General features: G+C 37.9%; 1 protein-coding gene across 1 annotated transcript in view; it reads right to left on the bottom strand.

Annotated features, from left to right (window-relative positions):
* FRAS1 (Fraser extracellular matrix complex subunit 1) overlaps nt 1-23,227 on the bottom strand; it is a 505,547-nt gene that overhangs the window by 119,529 nt on the left and 362,791 nt on the right. The window contains exons 29-31 of the mRNA XM_057725661.1: nt 21,847-22,173; nt 12,915-13,068; nt 3,236-3,414 (exon numbers count right to left, since the gene is read on the bottom strand). Of these exons, the coding sequence (XP_057581644.1) occupies nt 3,236-3,414; nt 12,915-13,068; nt 21,847-22,173 (660 nt within the window). The remainder of the gene's footprint in view (nt 1-3,235; nt 3,415-12,914; nt 13,069-21,846; nt 22,174-23,227) is intronic.

Below are 23,227 nucleotides of genomic sequence, written 5' to 3'. Positions count from 1 at the left end.
CTTTTTTTACAGATGAGGAAACTGAAGGTCAAAAAGTTAAGATGTCAAGGTCACAAAGCCAATAAGGGTCAGTATTTAAAACCAGGTCAGGGTTTGTGATCTTCCTACTGACCATAATGACTCAATTTGGAAGTTTTAGGGAATTAGAAAAGGGGAAAATATGTTATCTTATCTCTTGAAGAAGAGGAATGGAACTCTGCAGGTAGTGAGATGTGAGCATATTACAAATCAAGGGACTCAGTACTAGCTTCTCTAGCAGAGACACTGGTGTAAAATATATTGGTCTTTTTCAAACCTCACCCCCTGAGGCTATGTCAACGTGATCTGAATATGCCAAAAACAGGGCTTCTTCCCCTGCCAAAAATGTGCCTGCTTTCTTCTCACTATGCCATGCTCTAATTTTTTAACACCTACTCGCATTACATAAATCCGAAGTCTCAGACGCAAAGTAACAGATGGGCTGCATTGATGGCTCGTGACAGCACATCAACATTAAAATGAAATTAAATCCATACAACTCATTGTATTGTATTTTCTGCTTTAAAGGAAAAAAAAGAAGGGACAAAAGAGAAGAATCGTTACAACGGCATCTTTTTTAAATAGTCTAAAATCCTAAGGGGCACTAAAATGATGAATGGGAAAAGTTGCTAACCATTTATTTTAGCACATAGCTACAGCATCCGTGCCATTTCACATCAAAATATGAGGTAAGCCTATCAATGAGATTTTAAGAACAAACACACCAAAACTTTCATATCCAAGAGAAAATGATCCTAGAGAGTTGTTTCATACTTGCACTAAAGATGCTGTCAGTGTTCAAAACGTACTTTTTGGAATGCCTTCAGAGAGGGTTCACAAATCACGTAAGAAAACTGAGCTTGTTACTTCATAATTACTCCGTTTTAACCAAAAATAATTGCTACTCTTCTTTTTTACCCGACGTGATTCTGAATGACTTTTGGCTATTGGGTTATATTTTAAAATCCACTTCCAAAGGATGACGTGCTGTCACTACTGAGGATGTTCTAAAGAATACCCCGCAGATTTTGAAGGAGATTTCAGGTAGGAGTCCTAAACACATTTTGAGCAAAATGTGTGAAGACGCTCCAAAGGGAACCACTTCCTAAGTAATGATGTTTTTAGAGTCTTAAGCTCTACCGAATTTGTTTAAAAAAATCAGTAACTTTTGCTATTTTATAATGACCCACTTAGTAACCAACCTGCAAAAGCAATCAAATATCATTTTAGCAGGTGCTGAGAATCCTTTACCAGGGAAACACTCCATACTGAGAATGTCCTTCATCCTGATGAAGGCAAAGGCAGATCTGAGGATTCTAGTTTGCTGAAGTGACTTCTTTTGATTGAGGTCTTTGCCTCCATTCTGACTCATTATTTGAGGACTGTTGAGTCCCCAGGTGCTAAAATTGAAAAATTAACTTGGGCAAAGGGCACATAATGTTTGCTCACTCATTGGATATTCAGTGTGCTCAGTATAATCTCATTTTAATGGTTTCCAGGTATATTTCAACGGGCTCTCTGGGAAAGCACATCTTTTGCTCAATATAAATTAGTCAGACAGTGAAGATGTACACACCAGGCGTCAGAAGCGGAGTGGATGATAATTTTAACCAGGTGAGCTGTCGTGGTAGTTTATCCCCTACTGGATTCCTAGACAAAGGAAATGGCTCACTTAGAGGGACTGTGAGGTTGCTTTGGCTGATCACTACGAGGGCTTCTTTATATTTTCTCTGACACTTTCCCAAATTCTTTTCTGTATCTATGCTTAAATGCTCTTTCTCATTCATACTTCCTCATTCCTTTGTATTTCTGTTCAATTCTTTATTTCCCAATTGTCCTTGACACAGGTTTGTCTAATTTTATGGGTCTTTCCAAAGATTCAGGTTTTGTATCATTTATCAATCCTAGCATCTCATAATTAGTCAATTCTTCTTTTACCTCTATGATTTCCTTCCTTTTGCTTTCCTTAGGCTTCTCTGTGGCTCTCCAGCTTCTTGAGTTGAATATTTAGTCCATTTGTTTTCATGCTTTTCTGCTCAATAATAAGAACTTAAGGCCATCGATGTTCTTCTGAGTATTACTTTGTCCACATCATTTAAGTTTTGGTAAGTTGTTTCTTCCTAATCAATATTTCTTAATAGTTTGCCATTTTGATTTCCTTTTAGAACTAGTAATTATTAAGGAACTCCCGTTTGATTTTTTTTTACCCTTCTATTATTAATTTCTAATTATGTTTCATAGTAGCCAGAGAATGTGCCCAGTATAATTTCTTGTTCTTTAATTTATTGACAGAATATATTAAACCAACCTTATGGTCTGGTTGCCTCAGTTGGCTCAGGCTACTCTAACAAAAATACCATAGACTGGGTGGCTTATAAACAATAGAAATTTATTTCTCACAGCACTGGAGGCTGGAAGTCTGATGTCAGGGTGCCAGTGTGGCTGGGTTCTAATGAAGGCCCTCTTATGGGTTGTGGACTCTCGACTTTTCATTGTATCCCCATAGCAGGCAGCAGAGAGAGGCAGCGAGCACCCTTTGACTCTTGTAAGTATACTAATCCCGTTCATGAGGGCACAACCCTCGTGACCTCACCTAGTTGTAATCAAAGCCCTCACCCCCATATACCATCACATGGAGGGTAGGATTTCCACATATGAACTTTGGTGGGGACACAAAGATTCAGTCTACAGCACTAGTATTTGACCAATCTTCATGAATGGTAGTCACACACCCTTAATGCTTTATATGTATTAACTCATTAAATCCTTACAATAATGCTATTTTACAGATGAGGAAACTGAAGCACAAGGATCTTGCCCAAGTAATTTTCCCAAAGCTAGTACATGGTAGAAGTGAAAGATGAACCCAACGGATTTGGCTGCTAAGTCCATGACCTTATCATAAGATGGTAAATGTTCCAAAAATCTGAAAAAAGAAAATTAGATTTTTTTTCCATATGGCATTTTAACATTTTGAAAACACTTTTCTCCAAACACTGCAGCCATTATCTATTATAAACCTCTTTGTTGTGGAATGACTCTGCTTGTAGAGATACCCATAAAGTTGAATTGACAGATTACAAATAACTCTTTCAATTCTACTAGTTACATTTTTTTCTTCCCCCAAATGTGACCTCCAGGCAATCAGAAAATAAATAAGGGTGATGGTTTCCATCAGACCATCCAGACATCAGAAAATTCAGGAAACAGATGGTACCTGGAAGCGGAAGGAGTCACTCTGGGCTGGGACCCCTGAGTGCCTGTACCACACGATGCCTTCATTGATGTCCTGCTGAGTGAACGTGCTGGTGGGAGTTGCTGTCCTCCCATCAGGCAGGTGCTGCCCTTCATCTGCGGGGCTGTCTGCAGGCATATTAACCAGAAGGACCACCTCCCCTAGGAAAGACACACAGTTAGTGAGGATCCCTGGGAAAAGTAAAAGTAAATCAGAACTCTCATCTCCTTTTCTACCACTTTTTTTTTAACAGAAAAGATATGATGTACTTCTTCATTTTTATCTAAGGTAAAGGAAAAGATATTAACACAGAATTCAATATATAGCACTGAATCCACCTTTAGAGGATAAAATTCCCAGTCTTTCAGTTAAAAGGGCTAAAAGCCATTCAAGAACAATTCATGTATGAAGTTACTGACTTGTAGCTACTAAAATTATATAAGGAGATCCAAAGAGTTGTGAACACTGCAAATACTGGGCATTCAATGGATTCATTTCTATCCACAACTTCCTATGAACAGAAAATTCTTTCCAACCAGGAAAATTTTGGTGTAAACATAAGGGGACGTTAGAAAAAAATCAGAAAAAAATTATCCTTGGAAGAATTCTGTACAATGAAAATAATAATAGCTAACACTGGAATGCATATGACAGGCACTACATGAGGCACTTTACATAGTGGTTCAAACCCAGCTCCACCACATCAAGCTGGGTGAGCTTACTTAGGTATTATAAGTCTCTGTTCCTCACTGGTAAAATGAGAATAACCGTAGTTACTTCATAGGTGCTGAAAAGGAATGTTGGTTATCCTTATTTTTATGCTATTTAATCCTTCTGAAGACACTACTATCATTTCCATTTTAAAGACAAAGTTCTTTATGCTCAGAGAAGTTCAATAACTTGTTTGAGGTTATGCAAATCCGAAGTGGAGGAGCTGGGATTTGAATCTGAAGCTCGTTTTTCTGGTCATGAAACTCTGTTACCCATCATGATTATTTTATGTTCACAGACCAACATTTACCTTGATAAATAACTGATCATGTTTTCTCCTCCTTCATTCTCTAAACTTTATTAGAATTGAAGCAACGAAATCTTAATCTAAACACCACCACCAACACTACCAATCTGTTTCTATTGCTTATTCTTCACCTGAAGCTACTCATTTCTTAAAGTGAGATTGCAAGTACGGAGGTGTTATAGAAACAATCAAAATTTCACAAGGAGACTATGCCTTCAAGTGAAGACCAAGGAGAAGAATGGATGAACTGCTAAAAACAGAAGCCACATTCTCATGAAAATGCATCTGACAATAAATCTGAAAGAAGCCTCTCTACTGCTCAGACAGTAAGAGGGAGAGAAGAATGTGTGTGTGTGTGTGTGTGTGTGCACACGCGAGAGAAACTGCATACATCTTTCAAATGTTCTGTAGGAGGACACCCAGATCTTAGTGCACTAGACATATCAGGCAATTGATAGTGCACTTTGATTACCCTAGAGAAATTTGTTTTCTTACTCAAAGGAAATACTCATTCTAATATTTATATGCACAAAATTCAAGTTAAAAATGCACATAATATCCTTGAGAGTGATGAAATACTGAAGTAATAGAAAAACATCAATATTCTTCTTAAAATAATCATGTGTAGAATCAACTCACTCTAGTTTCTTTCTTGTACTATTTCTCATTTGTACCTAAGTCACAAATTCCATTACCCATCTCTCTCTGGTTCAACTTCTCTTCATAAGACCCTGCTAATAAACATGCTTTCCCAGGATGTGGACTGTTTATGAATGTGAGTAGTTGCAAAATATTCTGAAAGGAGATTTCCTCAACGCAAATGTAGAGAGTAGAAAGATAGAAAATACTCAAATGCCAATTTTCTGGCTATTCTGCTTTATAATAGGAAAGCTAAGCAGAATTTTCCTAACAAGTCCTAATGAAATAAACCTATTTTTCAGATAAAAAACCCATTGCAATACTATGCAAATTAACAGGAATCATAGGATGCTGGCTAATTCCATTAATTTCAACTCAGTAAACAGTCAGTGGGCACCTTTTGGGTCTTAGCTACTGTGGCTAGCCCTCTGGGGTGCGGGAATCAAAGATCAGCAAGATGCAGTTCCATCCCCTGGAGATCAGCTCCGTAAGCAACTGGGAGCCACTGTGAGATTTTCAGTAGGTTAATGGCACGAACTGATGTAGAACACAGAATGTACATGAAAGTTCTGTTAAAGGTGCTGGACTTTGTTTTATAAAAATGATAACAATAGTAGCTAACAATTATCTGGACAAGTTTGGCCAACTATGAGGCTGCTGTAAAGTCCAGATGAGAGATGGGACCTGAACTAAAGCAACAGAGGTAAGATTGGAAAGACATAAACAGATATAAGAATCACTGAGGAAGTGGAAGCATCAGAAATTGGCAAATGTGGCTGTAAATGGTAAGAAAGAGGGAAGAATCAGATAATAACCTATTAGGTTGGGTGATGGGTAGGGAAGCAATGCCACTAATGTGATGAGCTGGTAGAAGAAAAGATGAAGAGTTAGAGTTCAGCACTGGGTATGCTGAACACAAGTTACCTTTGTGCCAAGCCCATGAATAGACAGGGAGAAATACTGGTATTTTGTGGGGTTCACTCCATCGAGGAGAGAGCTTTTGTGTAAAACCTCACCTCTGCTTTTATCATAGTATGACAAATACAAGGAGATCACTCTTTAAATATATGAAAATCCAGGTTTAAGAAAGAGTCCAGGCTTAAAAAACAGAAAATAATATCTACTAGTGATTTCCTTTATACTGAACTCAGTATTTTAACCAAGAATCTTGAATGGAAAATGTAATAGGTATTAAGAATTAGAATCTCCATGAATTATTTTGGGATTGAAATAATTCGCATTAAAGTTTCCTTACACTATGCTAAATAATTTAGAGTTGGCAGTGTGTTGGATTAAGTCAGATTCGCCCTCAAATGATATTCAAGTTACTTCATTAAAACCATCTCATTAAACTTACTCTCAAACCTGCTAAAGGTACAAGTATTAACCAACTTGTCTAAACTTATATGTGAAAACAGTGATGAGTCTGCAAGTGGTGGAACTTAGGTCCTTTATGCACATACAGTTTACATTGGGTTTAGTTCCATGGTTAGGTCTTTACCAAAGCCTAAAGCCCAACAGGAACATTCTAATATGATGAGGGAGTGATAGTAGCTAGGGTGGCACTGAGGTAAGGGCTCCATAACCCACATCACTGGGATAGATGCATATAAGTAGATTTGTGTCGAGTGGGCTTCTCATTCCCACCACTTTCTTCACTCTTGAATGACTCCTAAGGGTAATGTGATTTGATTATTACCAATAGGGAGCTCTGAACACACAGAAATAGGATTATGTTCATAGCAATAAGTTAATTAAGAGAGTTGTAGTATGAAAGGGTCACAATCAAGACTGCATAGCATTTATTAAGCTGAAATGGCTTAAAAATCACTTTAATTCAGCATTGTTCCATTTAATACTTAAACAGAATATTGGGACATTGGGCTATCTTTAGGAAATTTAATTTTTTGACTTTTAATGATCAAGATAAAGGTAAAGAATTTAATATATCAAACAAGTCAAAGATTTTTAGAGCTGAAAAGGACTTATTGCCTAGCTTAAAATCAGTGGATGAAATATGGCAAAGTTGAATAAGGTCTGTGAATTAGTTAATAGCATTGTATCAATGCTAATTTCCTGGTTTTGATTATTGTTCTATGTTATATAAGATGTTAACATTGGTGGAAGCTGGATAAAGGATATTTGAGGGCTCTTTGTACTATTTTTGCAACTTTTTTGGTAAGTCTAAAATTATTTTAAAATAAAAAGTTAAAAAAATTATCTAGCTTCATCTTTCAAAGAAACCTATATCTCAAGGGAGTCCACTTGCCTTCCTCAAGGTTATACAACTATAATAAATGACAGCCCAGCTAGACTGTTTTATAATTCTATCTATTCTTGATTATTCTTTTCAATTCCTTTGTGGACTCTAGAATTATTATTCTTTTTAATTAATTTTACTTATTTATTTATTATTTTTTGGGGGGTACACCAAGCTCAATCATCTGTTTTTATACACATAGCCCCGTATTCCCTCCCTCCCTTGACTCCCCCCCCACCCTCCCTCGAGTGCCCCCCACCCTCCCCGTCCCAGTCCTCTAAGGCCTCTTCCATCCTCGAGTTGAACTCCCTTTGTTACACAACAACTTCCCACTGGCTATCTGTTTTACAGTTGGTAGTATATATATATCTGTGCTACTCTCTCACTTCGTCTCAGCTTCCCCTTCACCCCCCACCCCCTCCCAAACCTCAAGTTCTCCAGTCCATTCTCTGCATCTGCGTCCTTGTTCTTGTCACTGAGTTCATCAGTACCATTTTTAGATTCCGTATGAGTTAGCATACAATATTTGTCTTTCTCTTTCTGACTTACTTCACTCTGTATGACAGACTCTATCTAGGTCTATCCACCTCATTACATATAGCTCCATCTCATCCCTTTTTATAGCTGAGTAATATTCCATTGTATATATATGCCACATCTTCTGTATCCATTCATTTGTTGATGGGCATTTAGGTTGCTTCCATGTCCTGGCTATTGTAAATAGTGCTGCAATAAACATGATGGTACATGTTTCTTTTGGGATTATGGTTTTCCTTGGGTATATGCCCAGGAGTGGGATTATTGGATCATATGGTAGTTCTATTTGTAGTTTTTTAAGGAACCTCCAAATTGTTTTCCATAGTGGCTGTACCAACTTACATTCCCACCAACAGTACAGGAGAGTTCCCTTTTCTCCACACCCTCTCCAACATTGGTTGTTTCCAGATTTTGTGATGATGGCCATTCTGATCGGTGTGTGGTGATACCTCATTGTGGCTTTGACTTGCATTTCTCTGATGATGAGTGATGTTGAACATCTTTTCATGTGTGTGTTGGCCATCTGTACGTCTTCTTTGGAGAAATGTCTATTTAGGTCTTCCGTCCATTTGTGGATTGGGTTATTTGCTTTTTTGGTATTAAGCTGCATGAGCTGCTTGTATATTTTGGAGGTTAATCCTTTGTCCGTTGTTTCATAGGCAATTATTTTTTCCCATTCTGAGGGTTGCCTTTTAGTCTTGTTTATGGTTTTAAGTTTATGGTTTAAAGCTTTTAAGTTTCATGAGATCCCATTTGTTTATTCTTGATTTTATCTCCATGATTCTAGGAGGTGGGTCAAAAAGGATGTTGCTTTGATGTATGTCATAGAGTGTTCTGCCTATGTTTTCCTCTAGGAGTTTTTTTTTTTTTTTTTTTTTTTATTATTATTTTATTTTATTTATTTATTTTTTTTTATTTTTTATTTTTTGGGGGGTACACCAGGTTCAATCAACTGTTTTTATACACATATCCCCATATTCCCTCCCTTCCTTGACGCCCCCCCCTCGATTCCCCCCCACCCTCCCTGCCCCAGTCCTCTAAGGCATCTTCCATCCTCGAGTTGGACTCCCTTTGTTATACAACAACTTCCCACTGACTATTTTACAGTTGGTAGTATATATATGTCTGTACTACTCTCCCGCTTCTTCTCAGTTTCCCCTTCACCCCCCGCCCCCTCCCATACCTCGAGTTCTCCAGTCCATTCCCTGTATCTGCTTCCCTGTTCTTATCACTGAGTTCATCAGTACCATTTTTAGATTCCGTATATGTGAGTTAGCATACAATATTTGTCTTTCTCTTTCTGACTTACTTCACTCTGTATGACAGATTGTAGTTCTATCCACCTCATTACATATAGCTCCATCTCATCCCTTTTTAGAGCTGAGTAATATTCCATTGTATATATATGCCACATCTTCTGTATCCATTCATTTGTTGATGGGCATTTAGGTTGCTTCCATGTCCTGGCTATTGTAAAGAGTGCTGCAATAAACATTATGGTACAAGTTTCTTTTGGGATTATGGTTTTCTTTGGGTATATGCCCAGGAGTGGGATGACTGGATCATATGGTAGTTCTATGTGTAGTTTTTTAAGGAACCTCCAAATTGTTTTCCATAGTGGCTGTACCAACTTACAGTCCCACCAACAGTGCAGGAGAGTTCCCTTTTCTCCACACCCTCTCCAACATTGGTTGTTTCCAGACTTTGTGATGATGGCCATTCTGATTGGTGTGAGGTGATACCTCATTGTGGCTTTCACTTGCATTTCTCTGATGATGAGTGATGTTGAGCATCTTTTCATGTGTTTGTTGGCCATCTGTATGTCTTCTTTGGAGAAATGTCTATTTAGGTCTTCTGCCCATTTGTGGATTGGGTTATTTGCTTTTTTGGTATTAAGCTGCATGAGCTGCTTGTATATTTTGGAGGTTAATCCTTTGTCCGTTGTTTCATAGGCAATTATTTTTTCCCATTCTGAGGGTTGCCTTTTAGTCTTGTTTATGGTTTTAAGTTTATGGTTTAAAGCTTTTAAGTTTCATGAGATCCCATTTGTTTATTCTTGATTTTATCTCCATGATTCTAGGAGGTGGGTCAAAAAGGATGTTGCTTTGATGTATGTCATAGAGTGTTCTGCCTATGTTTTCCTCTAGGAGTTTTATAGTGTCTGGCCTTACATGTAGGTCTTTAATCCATTTGGAGTTTATTTTTGTGTATGGTGTTAGGAAGTGTTCGAATTTCATTCTTTTACATGTTGCTGTCCAATTTTCCCAGCACCACTTATTGAAGAGGCTGTCTTTTTTCCATTGTATACTCGTGCCTCCTTTGTCAAAGATAAGGTGCCCATATGTGTTTGGGCTTACTTCTGAGTTCTCTATTCTGTTCCATTGATCTTCCTTTCTATTTTTGTGCCAGTACCATACTGTCTTGATCACTATGGCCTTGTAGTATAGTTTGAAGTCAGGAAGCCTGATTCCACCAACTCCATTTTTCCTTCTCAAGATTGCTTTGGCTATTCAGGGTCTTCTGTGTTTCCATACAAATCGTAAGATTTCTTGCTCTAGTTCTGTGAAAAATGCCATTGGTAATTTGATCGGGATTGCATTGAATCTGTAAATTGCTTTGGGTAGTACAGTCATTTTCACGATGTTGATTCTTCCAATCCAGGAACATGGTATGTCCCTCCATCTGTTTGTGTCATCTTTGATTTCTTTCATCAATGTCTTAAAGTTTTCTGCATACAGATCTTTTGCCTCCTTAGGCAGGTTTATTCCTAGGTATTTTATTCTTTTGGTTGCAGTGGTGAATGGGAGAGTTTCCTTAATTTCTCTTTCTGTTCTTCCATTGTTAGTGTGTAGGAATGCAAGAGATTTCTGTGCATTAATTTTGTATCCTGCTACTTTACTAAACTCATCAATTAGTGCTAGCAGTTTTCTGGTAGAGTCTTTAGGGTTTTCTATATATAATATCATGTCATCTGCAAAGAGTGACAATTTGACTTCTTCTTTTCCAATTTGGATTCCTTTGATTTCTTTTTCTTCTCTGATTGCTGTGGCTAAAACTTCCAAAACTATGTTGAATAATAATGGTGAGAGGGGACACCCTTGTCTTGTTCCTGTTCTTTGAGGGAACTCTTTCAGTTTTTCCCCATTTAGAATGATGTTGGCTTTTGGTTTCTAATATATGGCTTTTATTATGTTGAGGTAATTTCCTTCTATGCCCATTTTCTGGAGAGCTTTTATCATAAATGGATGTTGAACTTTGTCAAAAGCTTTTTCTGCATCTATTGAGATGATCATATGGTTTTGATCCTTCAATTTGTTGATATGATGTATCACATTGATTGATTTGCATATATTGAAGAATCCTTGCATCCCAGGGATAAACCCCACTTGATCATGGTGTATGATCTTTTTAATGTGCTGTTGGATTCTGTTAGCTAGTATTTTGTTGAGGATTTTTGCATCTGAATTCATCAGTGATATTGGTCTGTAATTTTCTTTTTTTTGTGACATCTTTGCATGGTTTTGGTATCAGGGTGATATGGTGGCCTCGTAGAATGAGTTTGGGAGTGTTCCACCTTCTGCAATATTTTGGAAGAGTTTGAGAAGGATAGGTGTCAGCTCTTCTCTAAATGTTTGATAGAATTTGCCCGTGAATTCATCTGGTCCTGGACTTTTGTGTGTTGGGAGATTTTTAATCACTGCCTCAATTTCCGTACTTGTGATTGGTCTGTTCATAGTTTCTATTTCTTCCTGGTTCAGTCTTGGAAGATTGTATTTTTCTAAGAATTTATCCATTTCTTCCAGGTTATCCAATTTATTGCAGAATTATTTTTAAATAGTACAAAAGTTAATTTTTTCCTCACCACAGAAAATATATAATTAAAAAAATCTGATAACCCTGAGGAAAAACAGACTATTATTTCTCTGCTATTTATCACGTTAAGCAATTTTAATGAATATATTTTCATTTTCAGGTGATTATTTCTTTTAAAAAAATCTATCTGCCTGTTGTTTTTATTTTTATAGCATTTTGTTATCTCCTTACATTTTCAATTCCTTCTTTTGTGCCTTTAAATCTTTTTAAATATGTTTATTTCATATTTTTTGTAAGCTTGTTCCTTTGTTTGAAATCCTTGGGGTTTTAATATTCTTGTTTCTTTTAGTTATGGTACTATACATTGTTTCTACATATGTTCTGTAATTTTGAATTCTGAGCTAATTTCAGTGCTTTTATCTGTGAGAATCTTGTGTGGTCTGGAGTTGAGGGTGGACATTCCACAGCAGTTCCTACTAGTTTTTGCAAGGGACCCAGGAAGTATTGTTGGCTTGAGGTCAATTTTCATATTAATGCCTCAGCTTTCGGTTTCTCAGACCATACACACAGTGTAAGAATCTTGGATCTTCAGAAGAAACAGGCCTGAAGTTCTGAATTCTCAGCAGACTTTCTTTTTTGCTCTACTCTGAGCCCTGGGAAACACAAGTAGATTCTTTGCCATCTCTCTGTGCTAGTGAGCTTCTTGTCTTAATTCCAACTTTCTGTCTCTGCACGGGCATTAAATCCCAAGCCCCTAGGTTACTGAGACACACACAACTCCTCTCAGAGAAGCTATGTCATCAGCTTCTGCACAGACTGGCTTTTAGTTCCTTTTCTGTTTCTGGTACCTGAGGATTTCTCTGTATTCTTGGGAGGTCAGCTATGAGTGCCCTATAGTTCTTAATCTCTTTTATCCATCATTTCTAGGTGATGATGATAGGGTTATCATACTCTACTACCTTGCTGGAAGTAGAAGTAACAATGGAGATCTTGAGCAATGTTTTTATGTAAAATCTTTTCTTAAAAAGAAAGTCTCAAGAAGAAGTCCGGTGATGTTCCCAGAGGAACACAAGGTGGAGTTTGGGAGGCTGAGTTTCGACACTGAACTGACATATTAGCCAGGTGACTTTAAACAAGTTACAAATGAAGCTGTTTTAAAACTTAAATTTTAGATTTAAATATACTATGTTTCCATTACTTAGCATATTACCTAGCACATAATATGTATACAGTGTGATAGCTATTTTGACTATTTTGTCTTCAAAGGGGATGTGTGAGGTATTAGAAAGCCAAGTTCATTGGAAACACAACCTGACTGTGTGGCATTGTACAAAAGCAAGTCCAAGACTGCTGAATGCAATGATGAAATCATGACAATGGAAAAAGAGAGTTACCAAATTGGGGGTGGTCCTGTGTAATTTTGTAGATGATTTCTGAGGCTCTGGCACCTGGAGATTCAGCCTGTAAGATTCTGTTGGTAATCTGCAGCATTCCGCCTTCTGGAACCCACACCATTGAATTAGCCACAAGTCGAAGACCTCTATCATTCTAGGATAAAGAGAGAGTACAAAATTAGGTCCAAGCAGAATAAGAAAATACCAGTCCTTAAAAGCATAAGTTATTAGGTCCTATTGCTGCTAAAGATTGCCTCATAAGAGAGATTTATAGCTTTAGAGTCATACTGTGAACAGTATGTGTACATATTATGTGAAGATATATGCATGTGTATGTACGTGTACACACATATATCCTACTTTTTCTCCTAATTTATCATAAGCACATAACTTATATCATTCAGGAAAACTAAGTCTCTCCATTTCTTTCTTTCATTTGTCTATCTACCTGTCCTTCCATCCTCCCATCCACCTACATTCAAGAAGTATTCATTAAGCACCTATTATATATATTATAAGCCAGATCTTTTGCTAGAGCCCTGAATTATACAAGGTTGACTGAAATAAGACCTCAGTTTCAGAACCTACAGTCTGGTGGGGCAGACATGTAAACAGTTAGGCTGCATCACAAGTGATGATCTATAAGAAGCTTGAGCAGGGTGCTGTGGGAGAATGAAGGAAAAAAGAGATTTCCTTTTTGGAGAAAGAATGCTCAGGAAGGTTTTCCTATGGAAATACCATTTAATTCTTGAATGACAAAAAAATGGGCTAAGTGGATAAGTGAAACAGACTCCAGGAAGAGGGCCCTGCCTAAGCAAAGACACAAGACAATGCACTATGTGCTTAATAAAACATCCAAGTGTCTGGGCAAGCAGAGTCTAGGGAGTTGGTGGGGGGGGGGGGGTAAAAATTGACCCCATCTAGCAGAAGGTACAAGCTGTGCTAAAAGTCTCAATTTACCTTGTAGATACTGTGAAGTCACCATGAATCTTCACAGAAGGAAATGGGATGATCAGGTTTGGGTTTTAGAAAACCTCCAGTAGCAAGAGATGAAAGGGACTAGAGCTTGGATGAACCTGGAGCTGCAGAAACTATTTAACAAGTTCTTGTAATGACTCAGGTGAGAGAAGATGAGAAGGGGATTGCAGAGGGAATGAAGAGTTAGAAACAGATTCCAGAAACACTACAGAGGCCGGACTGACAGGCTTCGATGACTGATTGAAAGTGAAGCCCTTAGAAACAACAGTTGGGAATAGCTGACTGGAAGAAATCACCCATTTAGCGCTCCTGAGAAGGCAACCATCCTAATTGCTAAAGCTAATGTCATTAAAAAGTGCTGCCACTTCTGATTTGCAAGGTGCACACCTCTACAAAGCCTCCTAATTGACATTTTCCACAGAATGGGATTAGCGAGACTGCCTTTGTTCAGTTTTCAGTTTATACTTTCAAAATTGGTAAATCTGATATTTTGAAATAGGGCATTTCAGAAAGGATGTTATTCTAAATTATTGCTATTACTTTCAAATATGCCAATAAACAGAACAGAGCAAACAGCATTCCCAGGAGGGGAATATTCAGAACAGAAGACAACAAGTATTCATTTGCTGTCACGACACCAGAGCATTTGCCCCTCTCAGGAGGTGGTCACAGCTATTTTCACCACAATCACCAAGAAACTGAGTCAGTGCCCAGAAGAACAGCAGCCAACGTACCTTCTATGTGATTGGTGCTCAGGGCAAAATCCCACAAAATTTTCTTCTTTCACAATTGACATAGCATATTATTTATGAGAACATCAACGTGTGCCAAGACCTTTGCATGTTACCTCCTGGGATTCTGGGGGAAGGGGCCCTAATAACTCCAGCAGAATTTTATGTAACATAATACACTTGGACCCAGGAATATTAATTGCTAAAAATCTTTCTAATAGCAACAGTCCCATCACGTTTGATTATGGGATGGAGATCAGTCACACACCAACAACCACCTTCTTGGACCGATGAGGCAGTGTGGTTTTTCACATTCCAAGCAAGTAAATAAGCAGCGTGTCCTGAATGCACGTCCCCAGATGTTTCTCCTACTACATTTCTATATCGACTGTACTTTATCAATACAGTTCTTTGCAACTCCTGTGTAAGAGTCAATTTTTAGGAGACAGTTCTTTTAAGTCAGTGTTCAGAGACCAGCAACATATGGAAGCTTCTTAGAATTTCAGACTGTCAGGTCCATCCCAGACCTTCTGCATCAGACCTTCTGTGTTAGAACCCGCATTTTAATTTTTTTCACCAGCTTTACTGAAGAATATTTGACAAATAAAAATTGCATATATTTAAGGTGTACAACGTGATGTTTTGATATATGCATAAATTGTGAAATGATTACCACAATCAAACTAATTAAGCCATCCACCACCTCACATAGTTATAAATTTGCGTGTGGAGAAAACAATTAAGATCAACTCTCTTAGCAAGTATACAACACAGTATTATTAAGTATAATAACCATGCTATATGTTAGATCTACAGAATTATTCATCTCTTATAACTGAATCTTTGTACCCTTTGACCAATATCTCTTGGTTCCCCCACCCCTAGCAACCACCATTCTATACTGCTTTTATGAGTTTGACTTCTGTAGGTTACAAATAAAAGTGAGATCGTGCAGTATTTGATTTTATAGGCTTATCTATGCAGTCACAAATGACAGGATTTCCTTCTTCTTTTTAAGGCTGAATAATATTCCATTGTATATACAACCACACTTTCTTTATCCACGCATCCATTGATGGACACTTAGGTTGTTTTTATAGCTCGGCTATTGTAAATAGTCCTGCAGTAAACATGGGAGTGCAGATACCTCTTTGAGACACTGACTTCATTTCTTTTGGACATATACCCAGAAATGGCATTGCTGGATCATACAGTAATTCTACTTTTAATTTTTTGAACACCCTCCATACTGTTTTCCATAGTGGCTGCACCAATTTACATTCCTGCCAATAGTGTATATAAAGGTTCCCTTTTCTCCACACCCTTATCAACACTTGCTATCTTTTGTCTTTTTGAGAACAGCCATTCTAACAGACATGAGGTGATAATTCATTGTGGTTTTGATTTGCCCTTTCCTGATGATTAATTATGTTGAGCACCTTTTCATGTACCTGTTGGCCATTTGTATGTCTTCTTTTGAAAAACATCTATGCAGGTCCTTAGCTCCTTTCGTAATCTTTTATTTTTTTGGCTATTAAATTGAGTTCCTTATCTATTTTAGATATTAACCCCTTATCAGATATATGGTTTCAAATATGCTCTCCCATTCTATATGTTGCCTTTTCATTTTGCTGATGGCTTCCTTTGAGCACAGCATTTTAGTTTGATGCATTTCCACTTATGTTTTAATAAGATCCCCAGGTGATGCGGAATCATGCTAAAGTGTGAGAAGCATGGCCCAGGACAGAGATCATGATGGGCCTAGAATGGTTCTCCCAAACTCCACAGACAAGCCTTTAAGAATATTTATGTTTATAACAGAATAATACATATGCCTCTGTTTCTGAATTATTTGTTTACAGTACTTAAAAAGAAAGACAACTATCTAAGGAAAAGAAGTATAGTTCTTCCCACTTCTTAGGATGAAGATGGTTTTATCAGTTGCTTTCTTCTGGGAGAGCATCAGGGAAGATTCAAGAAAAGATGAATAGAAGTCTATACACCATCTTTTCTACAGCTAACATGTCCAAAATAAATTTTAACCTAATTTCCCCAGTGGTTCTGACGTTTTGCAATCTTTTTATCTCCTTATACAGGTACAGCTTGGAGATACTGTGGGTTTGGTCCCAGACCACTGCAATAAAGCAAATATCACAATAAAATGAGTCATACAAATTTTTTTGTTTCCCAGTGCATATAAAAATCATGTTTATATTATACTGTAGTTTATACTTATACTGATAAGTATGTAACAGCATTATGTCTAAAACCAATGTACAGACCTCAATTAAAATTTATTGCAAAAAATGCTAACCATCATTGAGCCTTCAGCTAGTCATAATCTTTCTTCAATAGTAACATCAAAGATCACTGATCACCATAACAAATATAATCATTATAATTAAAAAGTCTGAAATACTGCGAAAATCAGCAAAATGTGACACAGAGACATGTGAAGTAAGCAAATGCTGTTGGAAGAATGGCCCTGATAGACTTGCTCAGTGCAGGGTTGCTATACACCTTCAATTTGTAAAAAATGCAGTTATCGGTAAAGTGCAATAAAATGAAGTATGCCTGTAGGTTTTTTTTTTCTGCACAATGGTGCATATAACTCTATAAATTCAAGAAATTAGCTATAATTTCAGTTGGAGAATCTTCTGCCTGGTGATGTTTTATACATCCTTCAGGGTACCACCTTAGAAGAAAATGAAACAAGGGATTATGTGGGCATAATTAAAACAGTGCTTTAAATTAAATAGTTCTACTAATTAATTTCATAGAACAATAAGTATACAGAAATGCTGGTAATAAAGTTTAGCCATTATCTACTGTATCACAAGTAAAGATATTAATGTTGTAAACCAGAAATAAAAAGGCCCGTGACCTTATCATTTGGAGGAAAAATCCCACAAAAAAGTGAAAACGCCACCACTCCCCAATTAAAGATTGGAACATAAATTATGAGCTCAAATACAAGGCCAACTCCAAGCCAAAATATTCAAGACAAAAAATTTTTTAACTTTATTAAATAGAATATGACTATAATTAGATATAACAGCAACCCTCACATTTTATTTATTCTGTAGAAAATACTTTAATTTGCTATGGCTCATTTATGTCACAGCTTTTAAAATTTAATCTTGAAGGGCATTGTGGATTTTAGGGAAGGATTATGTTGGGTGGCACGTATAAGGTTAAACATAGATGCTATTTATCAGAATGAAGGAAAATGGAAAGATAATTGCACTGTTTTGTGTTTGTCAATGTGTATATGTGCCTCAGAAACTGTAGCTTCAGGTCAAGGATACAGAACCTTCTCTCCATGTAGATTTCAACTGCTTTACAAACAACAAACAAATATTTTGTAATCAACAAACACTTTTTGAGTGTATACTCTGGGCGCTGTACCTTACAAGACACTAAATTGAACTAGCTCAGCAAGTCTAAAAAAATGAAACCTTGATATGTGGTGAGGATTTACTTATTTATGAGATAGGCAGACTCTTATTCAGAGAAATAAACATTTTTATGCCACTGATATTTATAACTCTCACAAACATCCTTTTAATCAAACTGTGCCCCTGTAAGACAACACATGGGAAGACAGGTTTTAAGAAAATTGAGGGAAAGCCCAACAGGGCTTTTAGCTGCACACGGGCCTTAGCAAGGTCAAACAGCCAGAGAAGGCTCTCAGCAATAGAATTTTCCATCCAGTTCATAGCATGACACTTGGGAGCTTTTAATATCAAAGCATTACCCAGTTGCAGAAAATAACTACTCAAACAACAACAAATGAGGTCAGAAAGATCAGATTTATTGCCAAAGTAGAAAAAGAGGCATGATTTTCAGAGACGCTTTAATTAATGAAAAAGAAGGTAATTCCTTGAAAGCCCAGCAGTGGAGAGAAACCAGCCAACAAGCAAAGCTTCTCCCTGCCCACATTTTACCCCTTATTAGACCCTGAATTGCTTCAGAATCATATCTCTAGCAGGCTTAGGTTTGGTAATCCACCCAATTAATGAAAGCTTGTTCAGCAGAGCATTCTTTATTACCTTTTAATCTTTTTGAATTCTTTTGCCTCCTTCCCCAACAGAACATGTTTCAACATCAGTCTTGGGTCTATTTTCTCCTCAGCAACTCAGTACAACCCTGGAGGGTAGCAGTCAAGTTTACTCACTGCCAGCCCAAGGATAAAAACATAAATTTGGGGGAAGTGATGTAGAACTTGATAAATAAGAGTGGAACCGACAGCTCCTACCCTCAGTCTCAGATGGGCCACCCTAGCATCAGCAAAGTGCCCAGTAAGCTGATGAATCTGATGCAAGGGATCGATTCAAAGGCAGGAACACAGGCACCAGCCTAACTCAAGCTGTTGCAACCACCCATCTATCCATCCATCCAACAAAAATGCACTAAACTTCTGCAATGTGTCTGGCTCAAGGCGGCAATACTGACATAGTTCCTGCTCTCACAAAGCTTCCTTTTTCTATCCCTCAGTTCCTTTCCATCTATCTTACCAGGTTAAGTTTTATGTTGAACAACACTAGGATTAATTTAGACATCCATTCACTAGAAATTAGACCTAAAACCTTTGGTCATTCCATTTTAAACCACCAGCTGGACATCAGCCAGTAATTGTCTTTACTCCAAATTTAATACACGGGTAGCCTCAGGGTAAGGACTTGGATGCCGTCTTCAGAAACAGCTAGTAGGACAAAATCAAGCACGGCCGACTCTACACCTACTGGAAGCCATTAACAGTTAAGGTAATTTTTTCTTCTTGGGCTCCAGTAGACTTATGGTTATAAATAGCTTCCCTTGTCACAAGATGTGGTGAGCCCACAGGGACGATTCGGAGAGGCTTGGGGCCCCGACTGCTTGGATAGGACACTGAGAAAATAGCCAAATTACTGTCTCCACTCTGTCCGTTAAGGGGATAAGAATATACATGACCAAAACGCTGAAAAAAAAAAATGAGCTAGAATGAAAAAAAGTCACATGGTTAAGTGTGAGAAGTCAGAACACACTTGATTTGAAATCAAAGATTCATCACTAAATACCTTTATAAGAAATAAACATCTTTAAACCTCTTTAAATGTTTTTAAATTTCCTTTATTTCAGTTTCCTCTCTTGGAAAATTAAAGATAATAATTTTACAAATATCCTAGAATGATCTTGAAGATCGAAAGGAATAATTCACATCAAGCATTAATGCCCAATAAAGGTTAAAAATAAAACAAACAGAAATCCCTTTCACCGACAGCAGAATATCCTTTAGAAGTAATAAGCCTCTATTCTAACCTGCTTCACTAAGACATTGTAAAGATGAGTAGAATGGATATGAGAAGCAGTACTCTGGATTCCCAAAAGAAGATATAGTCTATATTTGTAAAATATTATCAGGATGAGAGAGTCAAGTTTATTATTAGTACATCCTAATGGCTGCTGGGGCTCTGGTAACTGGTTTAATTATGCTAATTCACTGTTTAGAAGCCATTAGCTCACCTGATGGACAGTTAAGCACAGCACTACAGGAGATAGAGGAAAGGAACGGGGAAGGAGGAATAGCACTCACAGGACTCCCAAGCTGTAAACACTATAAGAATTCTCAAGTTCTGTGCTTATGCCTTATTTATAAACTAAAATTCTTCTTTTCTTTGCTGTGTTTTGGTAGTCAAAGCAGCTAAAATCCTAAAAATCCCCTTCAGTCTTGGGCCATACCACACAAACTGGTTGTGCAATGTACAACACTGAGCTCCAAGCATGGAGATTGGAACCTCGATAGGAAAGGCGGCTGCTAGGGTTATACTGAAATCCCATAACAATCTTTGGAAAGAAACCAAGAAGGAAGAAAAGAAAACTTTCTGTGTCTGTCTAGACTTCATCTCTTCAGAAGTAAACCTCATCTCCCAGGGCGATTGCAAGCGGGTGATAATTAGGATTAGCTTCAAGGTGGCTATCTGCCAACTCGATCTCATCATCAATCTTTGCTTCCTCCCATCTATCTCATGCCACCATCACTGTTTTCAGCAGCTGAAAATAATGAGACCGGAGCCTGAGAAACCACCTAGCAGACCATATTAGATTTAGCTCTTCACCTTCACGAGGATCAGTTGCAAATTGTAAGTGATCATTGGTGAGAATGTGACAAGTGATTTCTACTGTCCTCAACAAATCAATCTCTTTAGCCAATCATCAATGACACTTCAGTAGGTGTTGGTATTTGGAATGAAGAGTTCAAAAAAATTTATGTCTCCCAATCTGCCATCATGGGAAAGAGTTGTTCTTGCTATTACAGAGAAAAGAGCTTGGAGTGAAATATCATCAAGTAGTAAATGGCTTTGAAAATATTTTTCAGTAGGTCTCTTAGATCTAGCACAGGCTAGCCCAGTATTTCCCAAAACATGATAGCCATCCTATTAGGAGTACCCAAAAACATTTTATGTTGTACATGGATGAAATTTTATAAAATGGTTATGTATTAATTTCAATATTTTGGAGGAAAAGTATAATTCTGCATTAAGCCCATGATTTCACAAGTATTTATTAGGAAGAAGCCACAATAAAACAGTAAGTTGATTCAAAGGAAAGTATAAAGTATACAGCAGGACAGGCATTCACGTATACGGCAAAAACACAGGGAGGTAGCATGGGGATGACTCAGGCTGGGAAGCACTGCTCTTTACCAGGCTCCTACCTGCTAGGCCAAGGATGCCTATGATTACTAAAAGAGAGAGTTTTCTCGTGTTACTTCAGGTGAGCTAACAGAATGGCTGCACTCATCCTTTTAGATTCATTACTATAAGCTGACTATGAGCTTCACATCGCTTGAGCTATTCTAGAAGAGCAGACAAGAACAGGGGTGCAGTTGATTCTTACAATCATGCTCAGGCAGGAGACCAAAAAAATCAGTGGACAATGAGGCATTCTTATGGCAGTAAGTCAACACAAAGGTTCAAAAGTGTTCCTTTTGCAGAGAACATGGGGACGGGTCTTTTGGATCAAGGGTGCTCCTAATAAAATACACACTGGCCCCTGAGATTGGGTAGTGTGTTCTATTACTCTTTGAATGTCCTAAATAGCTCCATAATAGGTGCTTAATAAATGTCTGAATAAATAAATAACTACCAGTATCTTAAATTTATGAGTATTGGAATATACCATCATCAACAAAACTTCACATCTAGGTGCGAGGAAATTGTAGTTCTAAGAATGATACTTACCTTGGGCACGGTCCTCATGTGGAACAGTATATTTTGGAAGGAGTGTCCATCATTGGCCTGCAAGACTGTGACATCAGAAGTGCTATCTGAGCCGTCGTGAGCGTACTGGAGAAGGCCCCTGGAGAGCTCATCCAGCCGGAATTGATAGATAGGGGCTGCCGGGGACTGAAGTGTTTGGAGTAGCTGGCCATGAAGTGGAGGGTCGAGCACTTCGACCACCACGTCCTGTGGGTTGTCGTTGTCCCGGATGTCAAGCAGCTGGGTGGTGATGGTTCCCCTCTCTCCTCTGTTAATATGGAGGGCCTCATTCCTCAGCACATAGGGGGCCTGTGGAGTTCAAAGGAAGGAGAAGAGAAGCCGTCCATGAGCAGGAAACAAGAGGGCAATCCAGGGACCGGATACCAGCTATGTGCAACCTGATTGCTATTGAGGTGGCCAGAAAGTCCGTTTGAGTTTTGCTGTAACATACAGAAAGAACTTTCTGGCCACCCCAATAGCTCTATGCTTTTTAAGGAATGCTAGATGTTTCAGCCAAGTGCCAGACTCTCACATAGTCAAAGCATTTGTCAGAGGTACAGTCAAACATAGTAATCACTGCAAAGGAGGTTACTTTACATCTGTGGTTCTGACAGTTTCTCAAGCCACTTCCAGACCGTAATATTCATCAAGGACAATCAAGGTGAGCTGCTTGCTTCTAAATCTCTGAAGTCTCTGCTGTCTTGATTTACACTATGTCCCGTGCATCGTAACTGAGATCACCTCAGTGACAGGAAACTTAATTAGTTGCCTGCATTCAAGAGAGACTCACAGAAAGTATGGAATTCTGGCATTTGTGTTGGGAGTCGAGCACTTCGCTCCAGGTACGTTGCATCAAGCTGACTTGGAGTAAGATACTTCAGTATTCTGAATCCCTGCTATTTCTGGTCCCTCCCAGCAATTTTCTTCAAGCCGTCTCACCCATATCTTGATGGGGCCCACCCCAGCTCAGGTTATAAAGCCTGATAAGATCATGGTCTGCATAAGGCAACCACCTGGTTCATTCATGTGGCAAGTTTTAATATGTTTTCCTTAGGATTATCAGGCTTCTTCCCACCAACTTCAGTAAGCAGATAAAATGTTCTTTCATAGAGATAAAAGTTAATGAACCACAACATAAAAAAACTCACCAAAAAAAAAAAAAAAAAAAATCAAAGCGAGAAGCCAAAGAAAACATTATCTCAGTTTTTTATATTGTTTGAAGTTGAACCATCTAGGACTTTTTCAGCACACTGCCTTCTTTACTCCAAATGGCTTTCATTTAAAAATATCCCTCCTGGCCTCCTGGAAATTTCAATATCTATTAAAGTAATGCCTAACTAATGCATCTTAATAATAATCACAT

Source organism: Hippopotamus amphibius, chromosome 3, assembly GCF_030028045.1.
Source record: "Hippopotamus amphibius kiboko isolate mHipAmp2 chromosome 3, mHipAmp2.hap2, whole genome shotgun sequence".
Taxonomy (NCBI): Eukaryota; Metazoa; Chordata; class Mammalia; order Artiodactyla; family Hippopotamidae; genus Hippopotamus; species Hippopotamus amphibius.
Note: the sequence above shows the minus strand (reverse complement) of the source record. Positions and strands in the feature narration are given on the sequence as shown.